The sequence below is a fragment of the Drosophila hydei genome, unplaced genomic scaffold, assembly GCF_003285905.1.
Source record: "Drosophila hydei strain 15085-1641.00,03,60 unplaced genomic scaffold, DhydRS2 tig00000172-arrow-pilon, whole genome shotgun sequence".
NCBI classification, from domain to species: domain Eukaryota; kingdom Metazoa; phylum Arthropoda; class Insecta; order Diptera; family Drosophilidae; genus Drosophila; species Drosophila hydei.
In genome coordinates, this window is record NW_022045682.1 from 3,826,522 (window position 1) to 3,845,887 (window position 19,366).

At 35.4% G+C, this 19,366-nt stretch overlaps 1 protein-coding gene across 2 annotated transcripts; it reads left to right on the forward strand.

Moving 5' to 3' along the window:
• Positions 1-464: 464 nt before the first annotated feature.
• Positions 465-18,099, forward strand: LOC111595816 (apical junction molecule). Of its 2 annotated transcripts, XM_023309721.2 has the most exons (8): positions 465-656; positions 726-814; positions 13,703-13,853; positions 15,444-15,578; positions 15,645-15,835; positions 16,660-16,806; positions 16,863-17,259; positions 17,602-18,099. In XM_023309721.2, the coding sequence occupies exons 1-8, from the start codon at positions 597-599 to the stop codon at positions 17,737-17,739; spliced, it is 1,308 nt and encodes a 435-aa protein (XP_023165489.1). In that variant the 5' UTR covers positions 465-596; the 3' UTR covers positions 17,740-18,099. The 2 variants fall into 2 exon arrangements, with proteins under 2 accessions (XP_023165489.1, XP_023165490.1); XM_023309722.2 differs by lacking the exons at positions 465-656; positions 726-814; positions 13,703-13,853; positions 15,444-15,578; positions 15,645-15,835 and adding an exon at positions 16,375-16,403.
• Positions 18,100-19,366: the final 1,267 nt, after the last annotated feature.

Here is a 19,366-nt window from a genome sequence, read left to right on the forward strand (position 1 = left end):
ACAATAATAGCAAGCATTCAAAACAATTGTTACTGCTCGAGTCTTGGTATTTTATGTTGAATATAGTTTATATTTCATCAGCATTTTTAAAGTGTTTGCTCTGATATTAAATTGCCGACTATGGCATTTGTTATATAGCCATACAAATACCTGAGGCTGATAATTATTTTAATATTGAAATGCTTGAGGGAAAGCTATTAGCAGACTTGGCTGCACTTAGAGTAAGGCTAAGTTAATGGAGTGCTTATGTAATCCATAGGAAAGATTTGCATAATACTTCTATGGTATTTATTAATGGTTTATATATATTGAGTAATGGAAATGAATGTTTATGATATATGTATATATATATATGGTAAACTGCAAAATTTTCTATATATTTATATTCTCAATTTTTATTTCCCAAAATATCTATCGAAATGTTAACTCAAAACTCAAATCTAAACATGGTCACCCTTAAAAAATATGTCATATATGAAATCTTAAGTTAAACGTTTGGAGTAAGAAGTACACAATTATATAGATCTCCATATATATAGATATATACATAGGTACACACTTATCAGTTAGAAGACGTGTAAATAGAGGCAAAGGACATGGCGCGTTTGGTCTTTACCGACAAGGATCAGAATTCCTATGATCCCAAGAAGTATAAGGTAAGTCGGAAAATCGTCAAACATTTTAGACCAATCGATTAACCAATCGATTATTTTTTGTTACATCAGGTAGTTCACAAGAATCATTGGCGGCAGGTGAGTCTGCGGCTGGCGCCAACGCAGAAAAAATGGTGGGAGGATCCAGATGTTGTTGTTGCGTGAGTATGGCTCATATTATTATAATATTTTGATGGGGGTGAATATTATGCGGAATAAGGGCTCACCTTGTTTATCGTGCGGTTAGACTCAGCTGCGCTTTGTGGCCGGCGATTAAAGCAACATTGACACGAACTCTGATTCAATTAAAGTTCCCAGCTTATGTGTTATATATAGGTGTATGTAAATGTACATATGCGTTGATTGATTGACTGACTGATTGATAAAAATTGCACATTGCACTGGGTCGAACTGCCATCAATAAATAATATCAGTTCAGCAATACTTTACTAGCTTATGTATATAACGTTTGATTGATTGATTGACGTGGAACACAAATTGTAAGAGCTTAGATCAACTACCGTTTAGTAAAGCTTTCATTACAATATTGTTAAGCATCTGTTCTTCGACTATATAATGATTGACTGATTGATTGCTTGACTGACTGCTTGAATAAGTTTAAATTAATTCTTTTTTGTTCAACAATAGTCTTTCTATAAGCAATAACTGATAGAAGGAGTTCGCAGAAATATTATTAGCTCAAAAAAAGTTTATTTCTATATGATTGAATGATTGATTGACTTTCTAATTGATGAGAAATGTAGAGAGAGATATGAACAAATATTCGCTCTTTATAAACTATAAATGACTCTTTGATTGACTGACTGATTGACTACCTAATGATCAATAATCAATGTTATTTTTAAATTTAATTACTATTTGTAACAAAATGAATGACTGATTGACGATTGATTGATGAGTGCCATTTATGTTTATCAACTATTTTTTCTCCCAAAAATTTAACAAATTTGCATTTATTTTATGCAATAAATTTTATAAAATAAATAAGCAAAGTCAAGTCGGAACCCTTAAGTGAAACAATTCCGATTAATATGCATGCTAATTACATCATATATCATAATATTTACTCTATGACGAGTCGCAGGCCTTGAATTATTTATTCAAAGTGCCAATTAAAGTTGGGAACGTGTCTTTAATCGGCTGCAAGCAATGCGAACAGGCAATTGCATCAGTCGATTGATAAGACTTTTCGTTCAACTGATATATATATATATATATATATATATATATATTTAAGGCATGAGATTTATGTACCACTTGCAGCCACGCGATGCTAACGAAGCGCCTTGATTGACGGACTGTCAGCAAAAGTTTGCCAAGTAATTGGTAAAAATGTCTGAGGCTCTGTTTATAGGTCGATTACCACTTGGTGTGCTCCATGTGGACAGCCTCAAGTGCTATAGCGGTGCTCTCAAGGCTGTGCTTAGACTTCAGAAAACAACAAGTGCCTCAGCTGAGCTTATTTTAAATATAGTTGAGAACTATTTTTAAGTTTCAATAAATATAACTAAGCTAAGTAACTCCCGAAGTTCAAGAATTATACCTTATATAACTGTCTTGTAACTTAATTTTTATGAATTTGGGAAAGTTAAAAATTGGTTCAGTATTGGAACAACTCAAAAATCAAGTTTATTTTAAAAATATTTTAAACTATCAAATTTTCAAAAGTTATATAAACCTACGGATTCCTACCTTAAATTGGCATAAGATATCTAAAAGATTCTATTCGAATTCTTATAAAGTTTAGCCAAATTCCGAAAACAAACATTTACAAACCAACTCAAATTCTCAATATAAAAAAATACAATAAATTTCAATGTTATTAGCTGCGGCTCACATAGGTGTTGCTAGGTGTAAGGCCCAACATTAGAGCAATCGCTGCGTAGCACTTTTTCGCTAATAGCTTTGGCTGCTAGGGTCGGGGTCTTTCAATTGTAGGCTAAACACTTTGCGTGTTCGATAGAAAATAAAAGGGAAATGAAGCGGAAATGGTGTCAGTACCCAGTACGGGATAGAAAAGAAAGTACTTAAGCGGAGCGTCACTCAATCAGAATGATATTATTTTTAATGGCACCGAATTGAGCTGAGCGAGGTGCGGCTACAGCAAGCCCAACTGCGCGCCCGACTGCATATGGCAAACAATAAACACGATACGCGCCACGCAACTGTGGGCCAGCTGCTGCTGCTCATCCTAAGTGGTGGGGGCCATCAGCTCCAGTTTAGGCAGCTCTGGCTACAGGTCTCAAACGAAGTTCGGCCGTCAGCGGCGTCGCACGCGAGAGGCGCCTCCTGACCCCGTCAACGGGCAGCAAAGTTTACCCTTTGTTTTTTAAAGAAACTTAATTACATTTCAATTTGCGTTCGTCGAGGCATAAAACTATAAAAACGAGGGTATATTCGGGTATGCACACTTGCTTCAAAATATCCATAGCAATTTGCACTTATGCGGATAACAGAAGTGAGCGAACGGATAGGCGAACGGATAGCAAAAGACAAATTACTGACGTATGGATAGTAAGCGAAAAGTGAGCTAAACTCCTCTGGGATTCCAATTTCGACGTGAGCCAACTGTTATACGTATAACAGCGTACTAATATACCCGTTCAATTTGAGGTAAGAGGATAGCAACTAATATCTAATACGTGATCCGGCCTGTAAGCTTTAATCACATACAACAAACTTGTTATCCATGCAGCAAGACGGATAACGGATAAACTCAATTCCGCTGCAAACAACGTGTTATCCTTGATAACTGATAGACGCATTTACATCCCACCAATATACACTGTTTCCTCTAAAGCAGAGGTATTTTATAGTGCTTGTGTGACCTTAGCAATATATCCCTTTGCCTTTTAGGCTAGGGTATTGCCGTTGACGTGTGATACGTGTGTGACCCCGTAACTCCGGCGTAAACAACGTGTTATCCATATGCCACTCACAGCTGGCACTGTTGCGCGCTCCAATTCGAACGAATGGCTGCTGCCCGCCCCGACTGCGGGCGCCAACAAATGTGCCACGGTAACGATGCTGCTCGCCCAGCGGATAGCACGCAACGATTGTTGGTCAGTCGACGCCGAGCCGCGCTACGGTTCGAACAAGATGAACGTTTGGCAGACGCTCGAATACCTCTCCGGTCTCAGTCTACGCAAGCGCTACAACTACGAGGGCTATGCGGATACTCAAAATCTGATACGCACTCTGACTCCGTCGTGGCGGCGGGATAGCTATGCGGAGAGGACGAAGGCGGATGAGGCAACTGCCGCTGGCGGTGGGCCAAGCAAAGCCAAATATCCGGCTGAACGTGTCATCGAGAGCGTGGCCGATGTGGTGGCAACCACCATGAGTCGAGGTCTAACCAGCTTCCAGTCCACGGATAATCTGGCCATGAGCTTGAAAGGCGTCGGCGGTGCTTCGGCTGCGCCAAGACGGAAGCATCGCACACGACGCAAGCCGAGAAAATCCCCTGTCTTGGATGCGGAATATGCTCTTACCCAGGATGATCTGCAGGATCTGGTCAAGTGCACGTAAGACTTAAGTCTTAGATTGTAATGTAAGACAGAACAGAACTTTAGAGAGGCTTAAGAATATCTAAAAATCAGAGCAATTTATTTAACTATGAGTAGAGCGTAGCAGAGTGAAAAGGAATTATTCACTTTTGTAGGATAACTTAAGGCTTAAATAAGTTGATTCAGTTCACAGCTGTCGTTCTACTGCTGTTTTACGTTTCGAATATTTTTTCAACTATTTTTATTTATATATTTAAATTATATTTACATTAATTAATTAGTTCTATTATATCTTTATAACTTCATTAAGATGTACATTTAGCTCGTATATTTTTCTTTGAATTTCTATATATATCTACCTCTCTCGTTCTATTCCAATGGTCTAGAGATCTAGAGACCTGTTATAATACACTCCTTGGGGGCTCTTATGTACACAAATCATTTTGCCTTTTATTATTCCTTCAGTTGATTTCTCTAACTAGTCCAGAGACTTAGAGCTAGAAAACTTCGCTTCATATTTAAGTCTGAAATCGTAAATATTTTGATGCCTTTTCTAAAAGGTAAAAGCTAGAAGAATATAAATGGATGAGAAATAAAAATTTATTTATTGAAAAATATAAATTTATTTTTTAGTTCAGAAATTACTTATGCTAAGATCTGAAGCAGTTATATAAATATAAAGAATTTTTAAGTTTTTTTAAATTATTTTAAAATTCTATATAAATATTTTAATAATATTTACAAGCGTTACATAACTAACTTTTAGTTTTCCGCACTTTCAGTTAAATATATTATTTTTAAATCTATTCAAATATATCAAAAGTTACAGAAAATGTTTCAGTGTAAGCAGCTAGAAAGCTTAGCATAAAGCTTAGCAGCTGCACAAACCGCGAGCTTTTGACACACTAAACAATTCCTCGCAAGCAAAAATCGGCAAACAACAAATGAAATTCAGTTAGAAATATTCATTCAACTACTATTACGGCAACCACAAATTGCTTTTGTGGTCAATTCCTTCAGAAATATACTTCTGCAATCTATAAATCAAGGCAGGCAACCTGACCCTGAGTAGACCGTCGCCCAGTCAGCTTAAAAATGTCCTCAACTCGGTTGCATTTTGCTTTGAGCTTGTTCGCCGTGAAGGTGTTTGCTCTAAGCTGTCCGATGCAAAACAAAAATAAATTGAAAAAGAAAACGAAACCTTGATGTAGCATTTGATATTATTGCCACAGAGTCTGAGCAATCAAAGTGAAACAAAATAACGCGTTACACTGAGACCTCTTGAATGCTCTCTGCCAGTGTTGAATAACAAAGTAAACTAGATTCTGCAAGGGTATTTAAATAGTGTTGGCAATGCTAGAAAAATTATACGGCTTACAGTTTGCCTCCTCAGTTCACAGTTCATATTTAAATGCCTCATCTTTCGTGTCTATATATACTTTTTTATTTTAATTTTAACTGAACTTAATTTTTTTTTAATATTTTCTTGTATTGATTTAAGTTTATTTCATTTTTCAAAATTCTTAAAAATATTAATCTTTAATAATAATAATAAAAATTAGAAAAATAATAAAATTAAGAAAAATCTTCGAATATATTCGAATATATTTTTCAAATATTTTAGATATTTAATTATAATTTTTTTTTTTAGATATAGAAAGCCTTGGGTTAATTAAGTCATCAATCAATATGAAACTATTCCATAACTCGGCTAAATATTACTTGAGCTATTTTTTTTTTGTATATATTCCATTTACTACTATTGCCTTTTTAACTGTAATACCAATTGCATTCCAAAACTTAAAACTTGAATTTTTATATGATTTGCGAATTATCTTTGTTAAAATTTCGATCGGCTACATTTGAGGCATTTCTTTATCTTTTTGAGATCGTCTGAACCTGAACTTTAAATATGATTTGCTCAGCTACAAATCAATTTAGGAATTTGTCTTATCTGGTATCTTACTGGATATTCAAATGCCGTAGGCAATATACCCACTCTAAACTAACAAAAGCGAGGTATGAAGTGAATTTGAATTATTTATTGGGCTGAAGGTGTCAGCGGACACGTTTTTTGTGCCCATTGGGACAAAGACCCTGCGGTTGTGGGCGGGTTTTGAGGCTGTAATTCTAGCTGGCAGCAAAATGATTCTCAAGGCACGCGAAAAATATAAACATATATAAAAATAAATATATATAATATCTATACCTTCTGCATGGCCACAGAGTTAGCATGGGAAAGCCAGTGTTTGCTCAAAGTCGATTAGACGGAATTATTGTAGGACGGTCTGGCATGAAACCTGGCCATAAAGCCAAATAGTTATCTGGTTTCAGCAGCGAAACGAGTGACTTAACCCGTTCGCTATAAAGATAGTGAACCGCCTCGATGATAGCTATAAAAATCTGGCAGTAAGCACTGAAAATGGAAACTCGAGCAAATTGTTGGCAATATTTATTTGCGAGACGATTATAAAAGTAGAGTTGTCACCTGCGAAAAACCTTTCAAGCATTGCCAATCAATGCACTGCAAAAAATAATGTGGCTTATTCCAGAAACGAATGAAGGAGAAGAGAAGTCAATTCATATGCGTTTCAGGCTAGTTTTCTTATTCGCTTTGGATCTAGAGCAAATTTTCCACTCATGTGCAGCTAATTCGTAAACGTTTTACTGGCAAATGCTTGAGCATAAGCGCAAAAGCTCTCCTTATACAACTAATAGTTAGCTCTCGAGAGCATTCGATTTTTCCATTCCGCTTTGCTTTTCTCATTCGTAAATATCTTACTGACACCATAGAGTTAGCGAGGTTAATCGGTATAGTTTTTTGTGCAGTGTAAAATGCGATCTTGTTGACAAGCAAACGTTTGTGTATTTGTCATAATATTGACATTGGTGTCATGTCATTAAAGCAAGCATTAAACGCTTAGCTCAACATGCGATGCCGCGAGACCCGCCCACACATTCGGCCAAGAGCTGGAGCTGGAGCTGGAACTGGAACTGGGCGGTAACAGGCGGCGAGCTGAAACACGAATCGCTGCCACATTAAAGTGAATCGCAGCACTCGACCCTTTCTGTTGTCACATGTGTGTGAGTGTGTGGGGGCAGACAGGTGTGTGTGTGCGTGTGTGTCAACTACAACAATAGTAGCACAAAAAAACGTTAGCGAAACAAAACAAGAATCCTCCGACATTGTGCCTCACATTCGACGGTCGCCTTTGGCGCTTGCAAGTGCCGCAGTTCGCTTTGAATTTGCATTTGGTTTTGAGCCAAGCAAACGGGCGTATTCTTACCTGTTCCCAAGTCCAGGCGGCGGCACTCCATGACCAATTGGGAGCGTGTCAAGTTGGGCGGCAAGCGACTGAGGCCCAGAAATGCGCTGCCCCTGGAGATTGAGGAGGATTTCCTGGTCGATTTCGTGCAGTGCACGCTGGAGCCGCCAGAGAGGTAACAGAGCGATTTTAATGTGATTAGATTTACTTAAATGAAGCTACAAAATATCCGACTTGAATTGGTGATTTTTGTTGTCCACATTTGTATAACTTTTTTTATTCATTTGCCATAATTCCATAATTTAAATAGAATTTTTGAGTTATTAAATTAATAATATAAATTAAGCTGGTATAGTGCACACTTCTTTTAAGTATAAAATAAAACTTAGTTTAAATTAGGTCAAGAATATTATTTTGAAATTACGAGGGTAGTCTGCAAAGTTGTACCAAACAAACGATAAAGCAAGGTTTACACATGGAAAAACAATTCATAATTTTTAATTTATATATTCTTCATATATATATATATATATATATATATATATATGAAGAATATATAAATTAAAAATTATATATATATATATATATATATATATATATATATATTTTATCTCCATGATTCAATTTAAAAAAAAGCAAATTAAAACTATATTTGTCAAAGTCAAATCTTTGTGGATTTTTGTTGTACATTGAATTTCCCATAACTTATTTTCGCCTGTTCAGAACTCTTTGATTTGAGCTGTTTATTGACCATTAATCAACCAATCAGTCAATCAGTCAAGTCTGAAATATTTATATACTTGGAATTTTGAATGTCTCCTGAAAAATTATATATCAAGACTACAACTGTTTAATCTGTGTGAAGTATCCATCAGTCAATCACAGCTTGTCAAACACAATATTAATTTTTATGATTTTGGTAGACATTTCATTTATGTGCAGTAAGCAATTGGACATCTTATTGCTCATCAGTCAATCAATCAATTTAAGTATCAATCTGTAGATTAGATTTTACATTTACCCCTAATAGACCGCACATTCTAAAGATTTTGTATAAAATTCAGTTAGTCACCTTTGGCTTGAACTCTTCGTTGCCCAATCAATCAGTCAAGCAAATTGTTGATCAATCAGTAGTTTTAAGCTAAAAATGTGATCAATTCTCCGCTGCTACACTCTAATTTATAAGCCTACTTGAGTTCCTGTCTTTCAGTCTCAATTGACTTAAGCTCATTATTGCCCATCAGTCAGTCAATCAATTAATAGGTCAATCAGTCTTTCTGAGTTGATTATTTTATAAATTTCGATTTCATGCATAACTAATTTTTAAATAAAATTTCATAGTTCATATTGCCTACTATTTGCCTCTCAATCAATCAATCAGCCAGTCATTGCTAACACATTTCATATGCATTTCAAAATTTTGTGGCATTTATTGCCCTTCGGCTACGTGTTGCAATTATCCATTTCGGTGCCCTGCAAGAGTCGCGAGTCGAGGAAAGACATAAAAGTCAAGTGCTTGACAATTTATGCACGTCTCTCGCATTAATTAACGCTGCATAGTTCGAGGCGTCGAGGCCCACGGCTAGCTTCAGAGAGTAGTTCCTCGACTTGTGTCTTTCAATTAGCTTAACTGGCAGAACTTTCGCTGTAAACTAATATCGTCTGACTCGAGAGTAGCGCGCTAATTGAGTCATAAATAAAATCAATTAGAAATTATGTTGACAGCCTGCTTGCATATGGTGAAAGTGAGCGAGAGGGAGAGGGAGATGGAGCAAGGGAAACAGAAGCTGAACATATTTGGCATCTTAATGGGAAAGTCGTATGGAAGTAAATGTTAAGAAAAGCAAAGATATGTGTGAAAGCGATAAATATAAATTAAATTACTTAACTGAAGTACGAATTATTTATATACACCCTCTAAAGGCTACTCTCTCTACAGGCTACTCTCTCTACAGGCTACTCCCTCTACAGACTATTCTCGTATATACAGAAAAAACTCTTTATATTTGATTTAATGTTTGTCTCACATTTTCTATTATTTTTATCCTCAACAATTTCTGAAGAATTTTTGCTGTCTCGTATCAAGTTGAAAGTGGAAATATGAGAAACGTTCGCACTCATCTATCAAACTATTTTTAGCTATTTCTTGATTTGGAAATCGAAACTTGAATGTGTGAATAGTTACTTAAATTCGTTTCATTTCTGTGTGGGAGATTATGGGCACAACAACATCGCGGAAGCGAAACAGATACAACAATGTCTCGTATGCTTGGTGGCAACAACAATGTCTTGGCTTTGATGTCTTAACTCCCCACTGAATCTCGACGCGACTTTCGCTGAAAGCCATCAAAGTTCAATTCAATCAATTTTCAATATAGCTAACGGGAGAGTGACAGAGAGAGACAGCTAGAGATAGAGAGGAAGAGAGCTTCAAGTTAAGTGTTGTCTGCGTGCTCTACACCTAGTTTCACCTGGCGTCTCTCGACTCTGGACTCGCCACTGTCGACTGTCTGCTACGTGTTACATCACAATTGACATTGGTAATGAAATTCCAATCGAACTCTATAGTTCTTGTTGTTGTTGCTGTTGTTTTTTGGTGTCAAGTCAACCTCTACATGCATAAATATAAGTAGAAATGCCTTGAGCCAACCTCCCTACTCTCACAACTATCTATGGCAATCTGTCATGTCATGTGTTGTTAGGCACCGCCATTCGAAGTGTGTGCTAAATAATTGCAATAAGAAAGCAAACGATAGGGCTGAAAAGGGGCTATGCTCAACTGGAAAATGCCCTGTACTTAGATTTACCTTTATTCACAGAAAGTGTACCAAATAACTGAAGCTAGGTGCCACGCTTATGTATATAACATAAAAAAATAAAAAATGCTTAAAAAAGTCGATATTTATCGATTTAAAATTATTAAAAATTTTTTACTATATAATAAGACGTCATTTGATTCTCTCCTGTCTTCACCTCATACAGTCTCAGGTATATGCCTCAAAAAGAAGTCGATATTTATCGATTTCAAATTATTGAGTTCATGTAGACAGAATTAATCATGATTTCCTATATAATAAGACACAATTTTGACCCTCACCTGTCTTTAGCTCATACAGTCTCAGAGATAGCCCTTAAAAAAAGTCGATATTTATCGATTTCAAATTATTGACTTTGGAAAACCAGGATTACTCACGATTTCCTATATAATATGGCAAAATTTTTATTCTCACCTGTCTTCTGCTCATATAAAAAGAAATCGATATTTATCGATTTTAAATCTGAGCTTGCAGTATATTAGGGTATATTAGTAATTTGAAGTCTATAATCGAGGCATTACTTTAGACGCATTCAACATTTTTTAAGTATGGAAATTTGATAACTCGCACAATACAATCCCAATATGCCCTGCATAAACCACACAATTGCTAGGGTATTCCAACTAAAACAAAGAATTGTAACGGAAAGGAAAAGGAAGCACTTGTATGATAGTCAAATTTCCTGCCCGGAATGAGTTCAGGATATGTCGACAATCTTTTTATTACCTTCGTTCCTTCGTGGCTTCATCCTCTTTCCCCTGTCCTTGACATTGCAGCTATTCAGGCTGCATCCGTTCCTGTCACGCACATACAGGTGGGCCGTGATTTATAAGCGGCACGCTTTGGGTTATTACAGTGTCTTTAATGCCAGATGCATAGGCGAAGCTTATAGGTCAGACCTTGCTGTGGGCGTACTTTATGTGAGGGCGTGAGGAGACCCGAGATTGGGCTGAAGAGAAACGCGATAAAAGTCTACGCACATGTAAACCCATACGAAACTATCCAATAAAATAGCTGGGCTTTTGTTCATAAAATGTTAATTGCAAAAGTATAGATAAAATATAAAATAATGAGAGCTTACATCGGTAGGCTATTACAAATAGATGTCAAAGTTTCTGGCTCCTAGTCAGTGTTCAGAAATTTATATTCATATAAAAATTGAAATTGAAATTTAAATACTTATAAATATTTTTGAACTTATATAAGCTTTGAAGATGGGCTTTTTTTTATTATTTTATTGCTTATTATAAAATTGTTTATATAAAAAAATATACGTAGAATATAATATATATTTAATAATTTTTCTTATTTCTAAAATTAGTTCAAAATAATTTTATATATTAATTCGAAAACAGTCTTAAAATAGTTGTTCATTAAAAAATTTAAAACATTTATTAAATAAATTTATAAAAATTATAAAAATTATTGCTCATCAAAATACTTAATCAAAATTAAATTAAATTAATTAAATATTAAATTTTTTTATATTTAAACCAAGTTTTACCTTGCAGTATTCAGTATATTTAACCTTCATAAATCGTATTAAAACTTCATTTAAGTCTGGCCAAAACCACATCAAAACTTAATTTGAGGCCAAAAACCGTTTAACAACTATTTATTTTTTGGCACCCAGCCAAACCGAGAGGTGAAACCAAATTCAAATTTGGTATTATAGCCGCAGACTTAGTCAGAAGTCAGGCAATATGTGGTGTAGGCCATGATTATTGTCAGACATGCCGTCAGACCATATCAATCAGGTAATTTAGCATGATTTCGCCACAGAAGTTGGCTCTATTCTGAGTGACTAGACACCTAAGCTTCTCTGTCCTTTCGTATTAAGGCTTGCTGTCAGCTTAAATTTGTTTCGTGCAGCAAATGAGACAAAGTTGGCGGCTTTATAGATATAGTATATATATACTATATATATGCGATATATTTACCATATTTAATATACATAAACAAATATGTGGATAAGCCCATGATAAAGCCAAACTAATTGCCATTAGCAATTGCCAGAGAGTTAACTATAAAAGTCAAGAAATGTTTTTTTTATGTTAGTTTGCATTATATATGCATATCTACAAATCGCATGTATGGCTCCAATATGTATTACCATATAAAGCTCGCCAAATATGTGGAGCACACACATCAAATGGAGTTCTGTCAAAAAGAAAAGAAAAATGCTTAACGACTAGACTGTCTGCTAAAAGGCCCAACTGAATATGCATCCATAGTATAGGTAGTCATAAATATAGACTTACCTCTTTGCATCCGATCCCTCCTCTGCTTGGTTGAAATTACACTCAATAGTAGGGGGAGAGCTTCTATGCCTTAAAGCAGCAAATGTGGAAAAAATGATATGTGAAGTATAGAAATAATGTGGTCGAATTTTAAATGCACTGAATAAATAAGATTTGCTAAAAAATAAGAGAGAAATAAAGGGAGGGAGAAAAAGAGAGAGAAATAAAGTAAAACAGAGAAAGAGAGAGAAAGACTTAAAGATAGAATGGAATAGAATGAAAATAAGAATGAGAAAAAATGGTACAAACAGGCTAATAAAATAATAGAGAGAGAGAGGGAGAGAGATATGTACGAAACAGATTAAATAGAGGAAGCGATTTAGGATATATAAAAATAGATAGTGACAGCGAGAGAATTCATTCAATACAGAAAGAGATAAGATAGATAAGAAATTATAGACAGATATATGGAAAACAAGAAAATAAAAATCCAGAGAGAGAGAGAGAGAGAGAGAGAGAGAGAGAGAGAGAGAGAAAGAGAGAGAGAGAGGGAAAGGGAAAGGGAAAGGGAAAGGGAAAGACAGAGAGAAATGCAAATTAATTTCCATATATATATTATATATATCTATATATATATATATATATATATATATATATATATAATAATTAATTCTAAGTATTTAAATATGTTTATTAGTATAAAGAAGATTCAAGGCGAATAGAGTATAGAGAAACCTTCTGTAGAGTTTCATGCATAGACAAATTTTCACATTTATAAGTTCGGGCTTGAGGAAGGTATAATCAGGTGGCGTTGACTTCTTGGTGCCAGTTTTCTTTTTTTTTTTTTTTGGGTGTTTGGCAACCAAAATAAAAAGCAAAGCAAAGCAAAAAAGCCAAACTAAAAGCCGAAAAATAGCAAAGAACTAGAAGCTCTATAGAAACCAAATATGTGGCCGACCTCATTCGTTACCAAGAGTTACAAGCGCGAAAACGCGGCGCATTCGTGACACAGGTGAAAAACGAGAGAAAAACCCAAAAAAAAAAGAAAATAAATAAAATCCCACAAAAAGCTGTAAATTTTTTATGAGCATTAACTGTGTAAACCTTTTGCTCAGTAATTAACTCCAGGGCAAGGCTTAGACAATGATTGAGTCACATTTGTCAGTCTGATTAACTAAGTGAGTTCTCTCTTCTTCTCAGTTTCAATTTGCCGCGCATCAGCGCCCGGCTGGAGCGCCTCATGGGCACAAACGTGGTGAAGCTGACCGACCGCGACTACATGAAGCAGCTGCGTGAACGCATCGACGCGGATTACCGCAAACAGCTACTCGCCCGGATTCGAGCGCGTGAGGTAAGTAGACCGACTGGCGCATACCCTATGTACAGCAATAGACAAGTCAGGTATCGATTTTAATCGGCATGACATTTAATAGAACTTATCGAAATTTGATAATCAATTATGAATACAAATACATATCTTTATATATGGATTTTTGTATATCACACACATCTCATATTTTTAAAGAACTTAGAGCCTATTTATGTGTGTTCGATAGACCAAGTATGTAAATCGATTTTCTTTTACGTATACTTAAAACTGCTATAAACTATCGATACTAATCGCTATAAAGAAAATGGAAATATCTATTGAAATAGGATTATATAAAGCACATCAAATGTATCTGTATCTGTAATTGACTAAGGCTTAAAAATCAAATCGATATTTATCGTTTTTTAAATTTTGAGAATATATCATTATATTAGACATTAGAGACTGATTAGAGACAACTAAAAAAAGCTTAGCTTGCAGCTGAAAAGCTGTATGAAATATATCTCAAATACAGAGGATACCCAAGAGATAGTTTTCTTTATGAAAACTTGCTCAGCTGCTTCACTTTTACTCGCAGACAATTTGAACTAACTACAGGGTATTCAAACTTAGCCACACAAATGTGTCCAATTTGGAAGACGTCTAATTGAATTTTTAGGGGATTCTCAAAAATTTGTGGACCCTCGAAAATTTGTCACGTAGTCCGTTTTTATGAACTGCGATTACTTTGCAACAAAAAGGGATTTCTTGCAGGCAGTTGCGTGCGCCAAGCGGCGGAGGCAACAAAAAGAAAAGTTTTCAATAACAAATGTCGCGCCTGGTTCAGCTGCTGCTGCTGCTGCTGCTACTCGCTTCTCTCTTTGAATTGAATTCAATGAGCCCTCGACATGAAAATGGCAAATCCAAGCCGTCAAAATCATAAAAAATTAGACCATCGCGATAGGCACCAGCGACTTGGCTTATGCATGCGAGACATGCGAGCAACAGTGGCAACAATAGACGAGGCAAGACTGCTCTAGTGTGGGGTAAGCACGACAAAGGAATATCATAAGTCTAGCATATTATGACTTCTTTTTATTTACAACTTTTTTTAAATTATTTTTTTTTCAAACAATTATTGAAGTTAAGCTCAAAAGGCAATAAAAATGTATTTTCTTTAAGATTTTTGATCAGGTTTATATTTAATGTCTCTCAATATACACACCCATTTCCAGGGTATCACAGCCTAGCAATTGCCATTGCCAGCAGCAGCAGCTGAAAAAGTGCTTCAAAACTCGGAAATGCCCACTTAAATTTGTTTTGTCTCTGATTTACGAGGAGAGTTGCAGATATTTGGGGACGTAATCGGAGTAGCTCTTCGAGTATTATATTTATTTTTCTGCATTGCGCACTTGCAGGTGTCAGTTTTGAAGGTAAAAGCTCATAGATATAAACTGGAAACACTTGCAAGGACAGGTCCAAAGAAATTAGATGATTTTTAAACATGCCTAAAATTAATTAGATTATAGGAATATATAGTTCATATATTAATATTTGTAAATTAATATTCTGCAATACTGAATATTTTCATATTTTATTAATAACTCATTAAATGTTGTATAATTTCCTTAGTTAAGAGAGGTGGAGCGTGAGCGCATGCTTATTATCGAAGGCAAATCGGATATAATACCAGTGGAACTGGCAGACGATCCCATCTTTATGGTCAACAAAGATGCCAACGCTGAGATACAAAGGGAACGCGCGAAGGTATCAAACAATGGGGAAGCCATCGAGAATCGCATATCTTAAGCTCTATTTCAAATGTTTCCTCAGCTGAAAACGAGTCGAGAAAAGAATGCGGAACGCTTGAAGGTGCAAGGCGTCAAGTGGGAGCGTGAGAGACTGCAGCATGCGGCACAGGAAGCCGAGTTGCTGGCCAAGAAGCACGAGCGACAGCGCCAACAGAAGCTCCTCGTCGAGCAGTACAGAGTGGAGGATGCCGAGCGAGGCATGGACCTGCTGCGGTAAGCAAATGAAAGAATATCAAACGAGCTTGGCTTCGGCTAATTAAAAGTTATTCGATAGCAACGCAACAAACTGGCTAAGTAAATGTGTAATACAACAATATTAAAGAAATATTTTAGGATTACACCAAGGTGTGCTGGCTGACACGCCTCTCTAAGCCTTTAAGCCATTAGCTGTTGTGGTAGGCGGAAAAAGTGAAAGTTTGAGTTGAGAAAGAACAACATTGATGAACTTTAAATTTACTAGAATAGAGTTCTATCTATAAAGTAGTTGAACAGTTGAGCAGTTGAGCAGTTAAATACCCTACCCTTAAATAGCTTAGCAAATATGTCTGTATCTAGAAAGCAGAGTTTTAAAAAGTATTTCATTAGATAAAGGCATAGCTCATAAATATTATCTCATGAAATGTAAATGCAACTCAGACAACACTTTATAGATCAGATTTATATAATACTATGGCACAGTAACATTTGCTCTAAAGTTCATATATGAAGAATACATTTATAATTTTTTATCTATTTTTTTTTGATATTGTAAAATTTGTAGTTCGTTAATGAAATGTGTTAGGTAAGAACTATATGAATTATTATTTACATATAAAAAGAGTGCAAATATCTCAGTCTATCTAATTACCACGCCCACATACTAATCGGTTAGGATATATGAAATTCGGTTAAAATCAATTTGAGAAAAAAAGTAATTAATTTGCCATTATTTGAAAGTATAAGAAAATTACTTAGTAAAAGAAAATTCAAAAGAAAATTCTAACTATATAAATCAAAATTTAAATAGAAATTGCAATTCTTTTTCTCTACTCCAACAGCATTGACAACGAGGACTGGCGTGATTGCGAACAGAATTTGAAGGAGTTCTTGGAAAACGAGCGAGCCAAAATGAAGGAACGTTCGCTGCGTGTGCCCAAGCCATTCTCATCGGATCCAAAGGATATACTCAACATAGTTCGCGCCCGGTAAGTGCAGCAAAGTGCTTGAAGCACTTTATTATTAAGAATTGTGCTATTTGCAGCCAAAAATTCCGGGAAACAGAGCTGCGGATACGCTATCAGTTGGATGTGGATAAGAAGGACCATGGAACAGCGGTGGCAGCGATCAGCGATGGGGAAGGCTTCTTAGTGGAAGAGCCAGCCGCTAGCATCATCGAAATACCGCATGACGCGTCGGGAAGCTTTGGCGATTATCCCGGCGCCATTCAAAGCAAATACTTGGACGATGCCTCCGATGTGACTGAGGAATCCATCAAGAGTGAGAGTTTAATCAGCTTGACGGTTGCAAAGGAACAATATGCCGAGGTGTTACAGCAAGAGATGGAGGACGAGTTCAATCGAGGATTGCTCATATCTAAGCAGCAATACGATCAGTTGCGTTATGAGGACGCAAAAATTGTGGCACTGCGTAATGCTAAGGTAAGGAATAGGAAAAGTTTATCTAACTATATATTATCTATAAACTCTCTATAAACTGCATACTCTCTACTTTACTCTGTACACACTCTACATACTCTCTACATACTCTCTACATACTCTTTACATATCCTTTACATACTCTCTACATACTCTCTACATACTCTCTACATACTCTTTACATACCCTTTACATACTCTCTACATACTCTCTACATACTCTCTACATACTCTCTACATACTCTCTACTTTACTCTGTACACACTCAACAGAGTACAATGTATCTACATACTTTTAAATATTCTCTGTTTACTCTCTCTCTTTTTATAAAAAAAATCTTATATAGAACATACTTGAGCTGTACCAATTGGCTGAAGAGATCATTATGGGCGATCCGCTCCCGCCGGAGCCGGTGGAGGAGACTGCGGAACAGGATCTCGTACCAGAATATGTTCCTCCACGTGGCTCTGATGACGTGGATTGAGTATCAGAAACCATTCTTATTTTTTAAATGATCGTTATATATTTTTTTTCGATCCACTACCGTCGCACTCGTTCGACGGGTTTTTACAGAAGAAACCAAAAAAAAAATTCCAACTCAAAATTGTTGCACAACATTTTGTACCTATGTCCAAATAAGGTCCGAATTAACGATCCAAAAATTGTAGTATCAAAAAATAAATATGATAAAAATTGTAGAGGGGGGACGGCTGTCATCCACATTGAAATCTCCGTAACAGTCAAATCAAAATACCTGTCGAATAAGTGTCAACTCAACGAGTTTAATTAAACCTATAACACGCTTAAGATAAAACGAATAAAACTCACATATGAACAAAATCAACACTAATCCCACGCGCCAACGTGGGTGTCTCGACATTTCAACAGCGGACAGCCGCTAAATAGGCTACAAATATTTGCATTCGCTTGGGTGATAAGGCGGGCGAACCATGGCGTTCCTGAATACCAAATCTTATGCAATTCGCCATTTAAGTATTAACTCAATTTAATATGAATATTGACACTAGTCGTATGACATTCATGTTACCTATGGACCTATATCACGAATTAAAACAATTTATTTAAAATTTTTATTTTTAATTTTGATATAAATTAAGCTTGTTTATATATTTTTTAAATAAAACATAATATATATAAGCTCATTCAAGCTCTTGATAATTATTAAAAAGTTCAAAACTCTTTTTTTTTTTAATTTTGGATTATATAATAAAAAGTTTGTATTTTAAATTTTTGTATAAGTTTTTCTAAAACTGTTAATAAAATGCTAAGAAATAAAACTGTTTTATATTCAATTTTAATTATAAATATAAGAAATTTTTTATTGTTTTTCCAAAGTATTATTTTTACTACGCTTATACATTTCTTTAAATATTAGCAAAAGCCTATTAAAATATTTATATAGAATCATACAAAATAAGTATCGTTAAACAAAAAAAATTGTAGTATTTTTATATTTAAAACATTTTAATTTTTTTGAATTTAAAATACTCTAAACTATTTTTTTTATTTTAAATATTTTTTTTATTTAAATATTTTTTTTACCTAATGCCTAACTCGATATATTTTTATTGGCGAACTGAAATCGAATGTGATTTATGGAATTTGCATCGCAACAAATCTCAGCGTAATTAGCTGAGGTAATTTATTTATCTATTGCACGCCGGAAATGTTGGCGCCCGCATTGTAATCTCTATATGTTGAATATAAATATATATATATACATATATATATTTCAATAGGCGTGACGCATTTGTGAGGCGTGGGTTAGACTCCGTTTAAACTTTTCAAATTTGAGCTTTTGAAACTATGCAAACTGCATTTCATTTTGGCATTGATGAGAAGTTCAGCAGAAAATAAAAATAGACAATTTGCATTTGCCACAAGCTAAAAATACTTTTTTTGTCTTGCCCCATTCCTCGATTGGATACATCTTAAACTTGGCCGCTTCGAATGTCTGTTATTGGTTTTCTTCAGAGCAACAGCGTTTTATCATTTGGTTTCGGTTGCCCTAGGCAATTCTTGTGTGTGCGTGTGTTCCCTGATCCCTCTTAACTCAGGCCCGCTTTGAGAAGTGGAACCCATGCAAATGA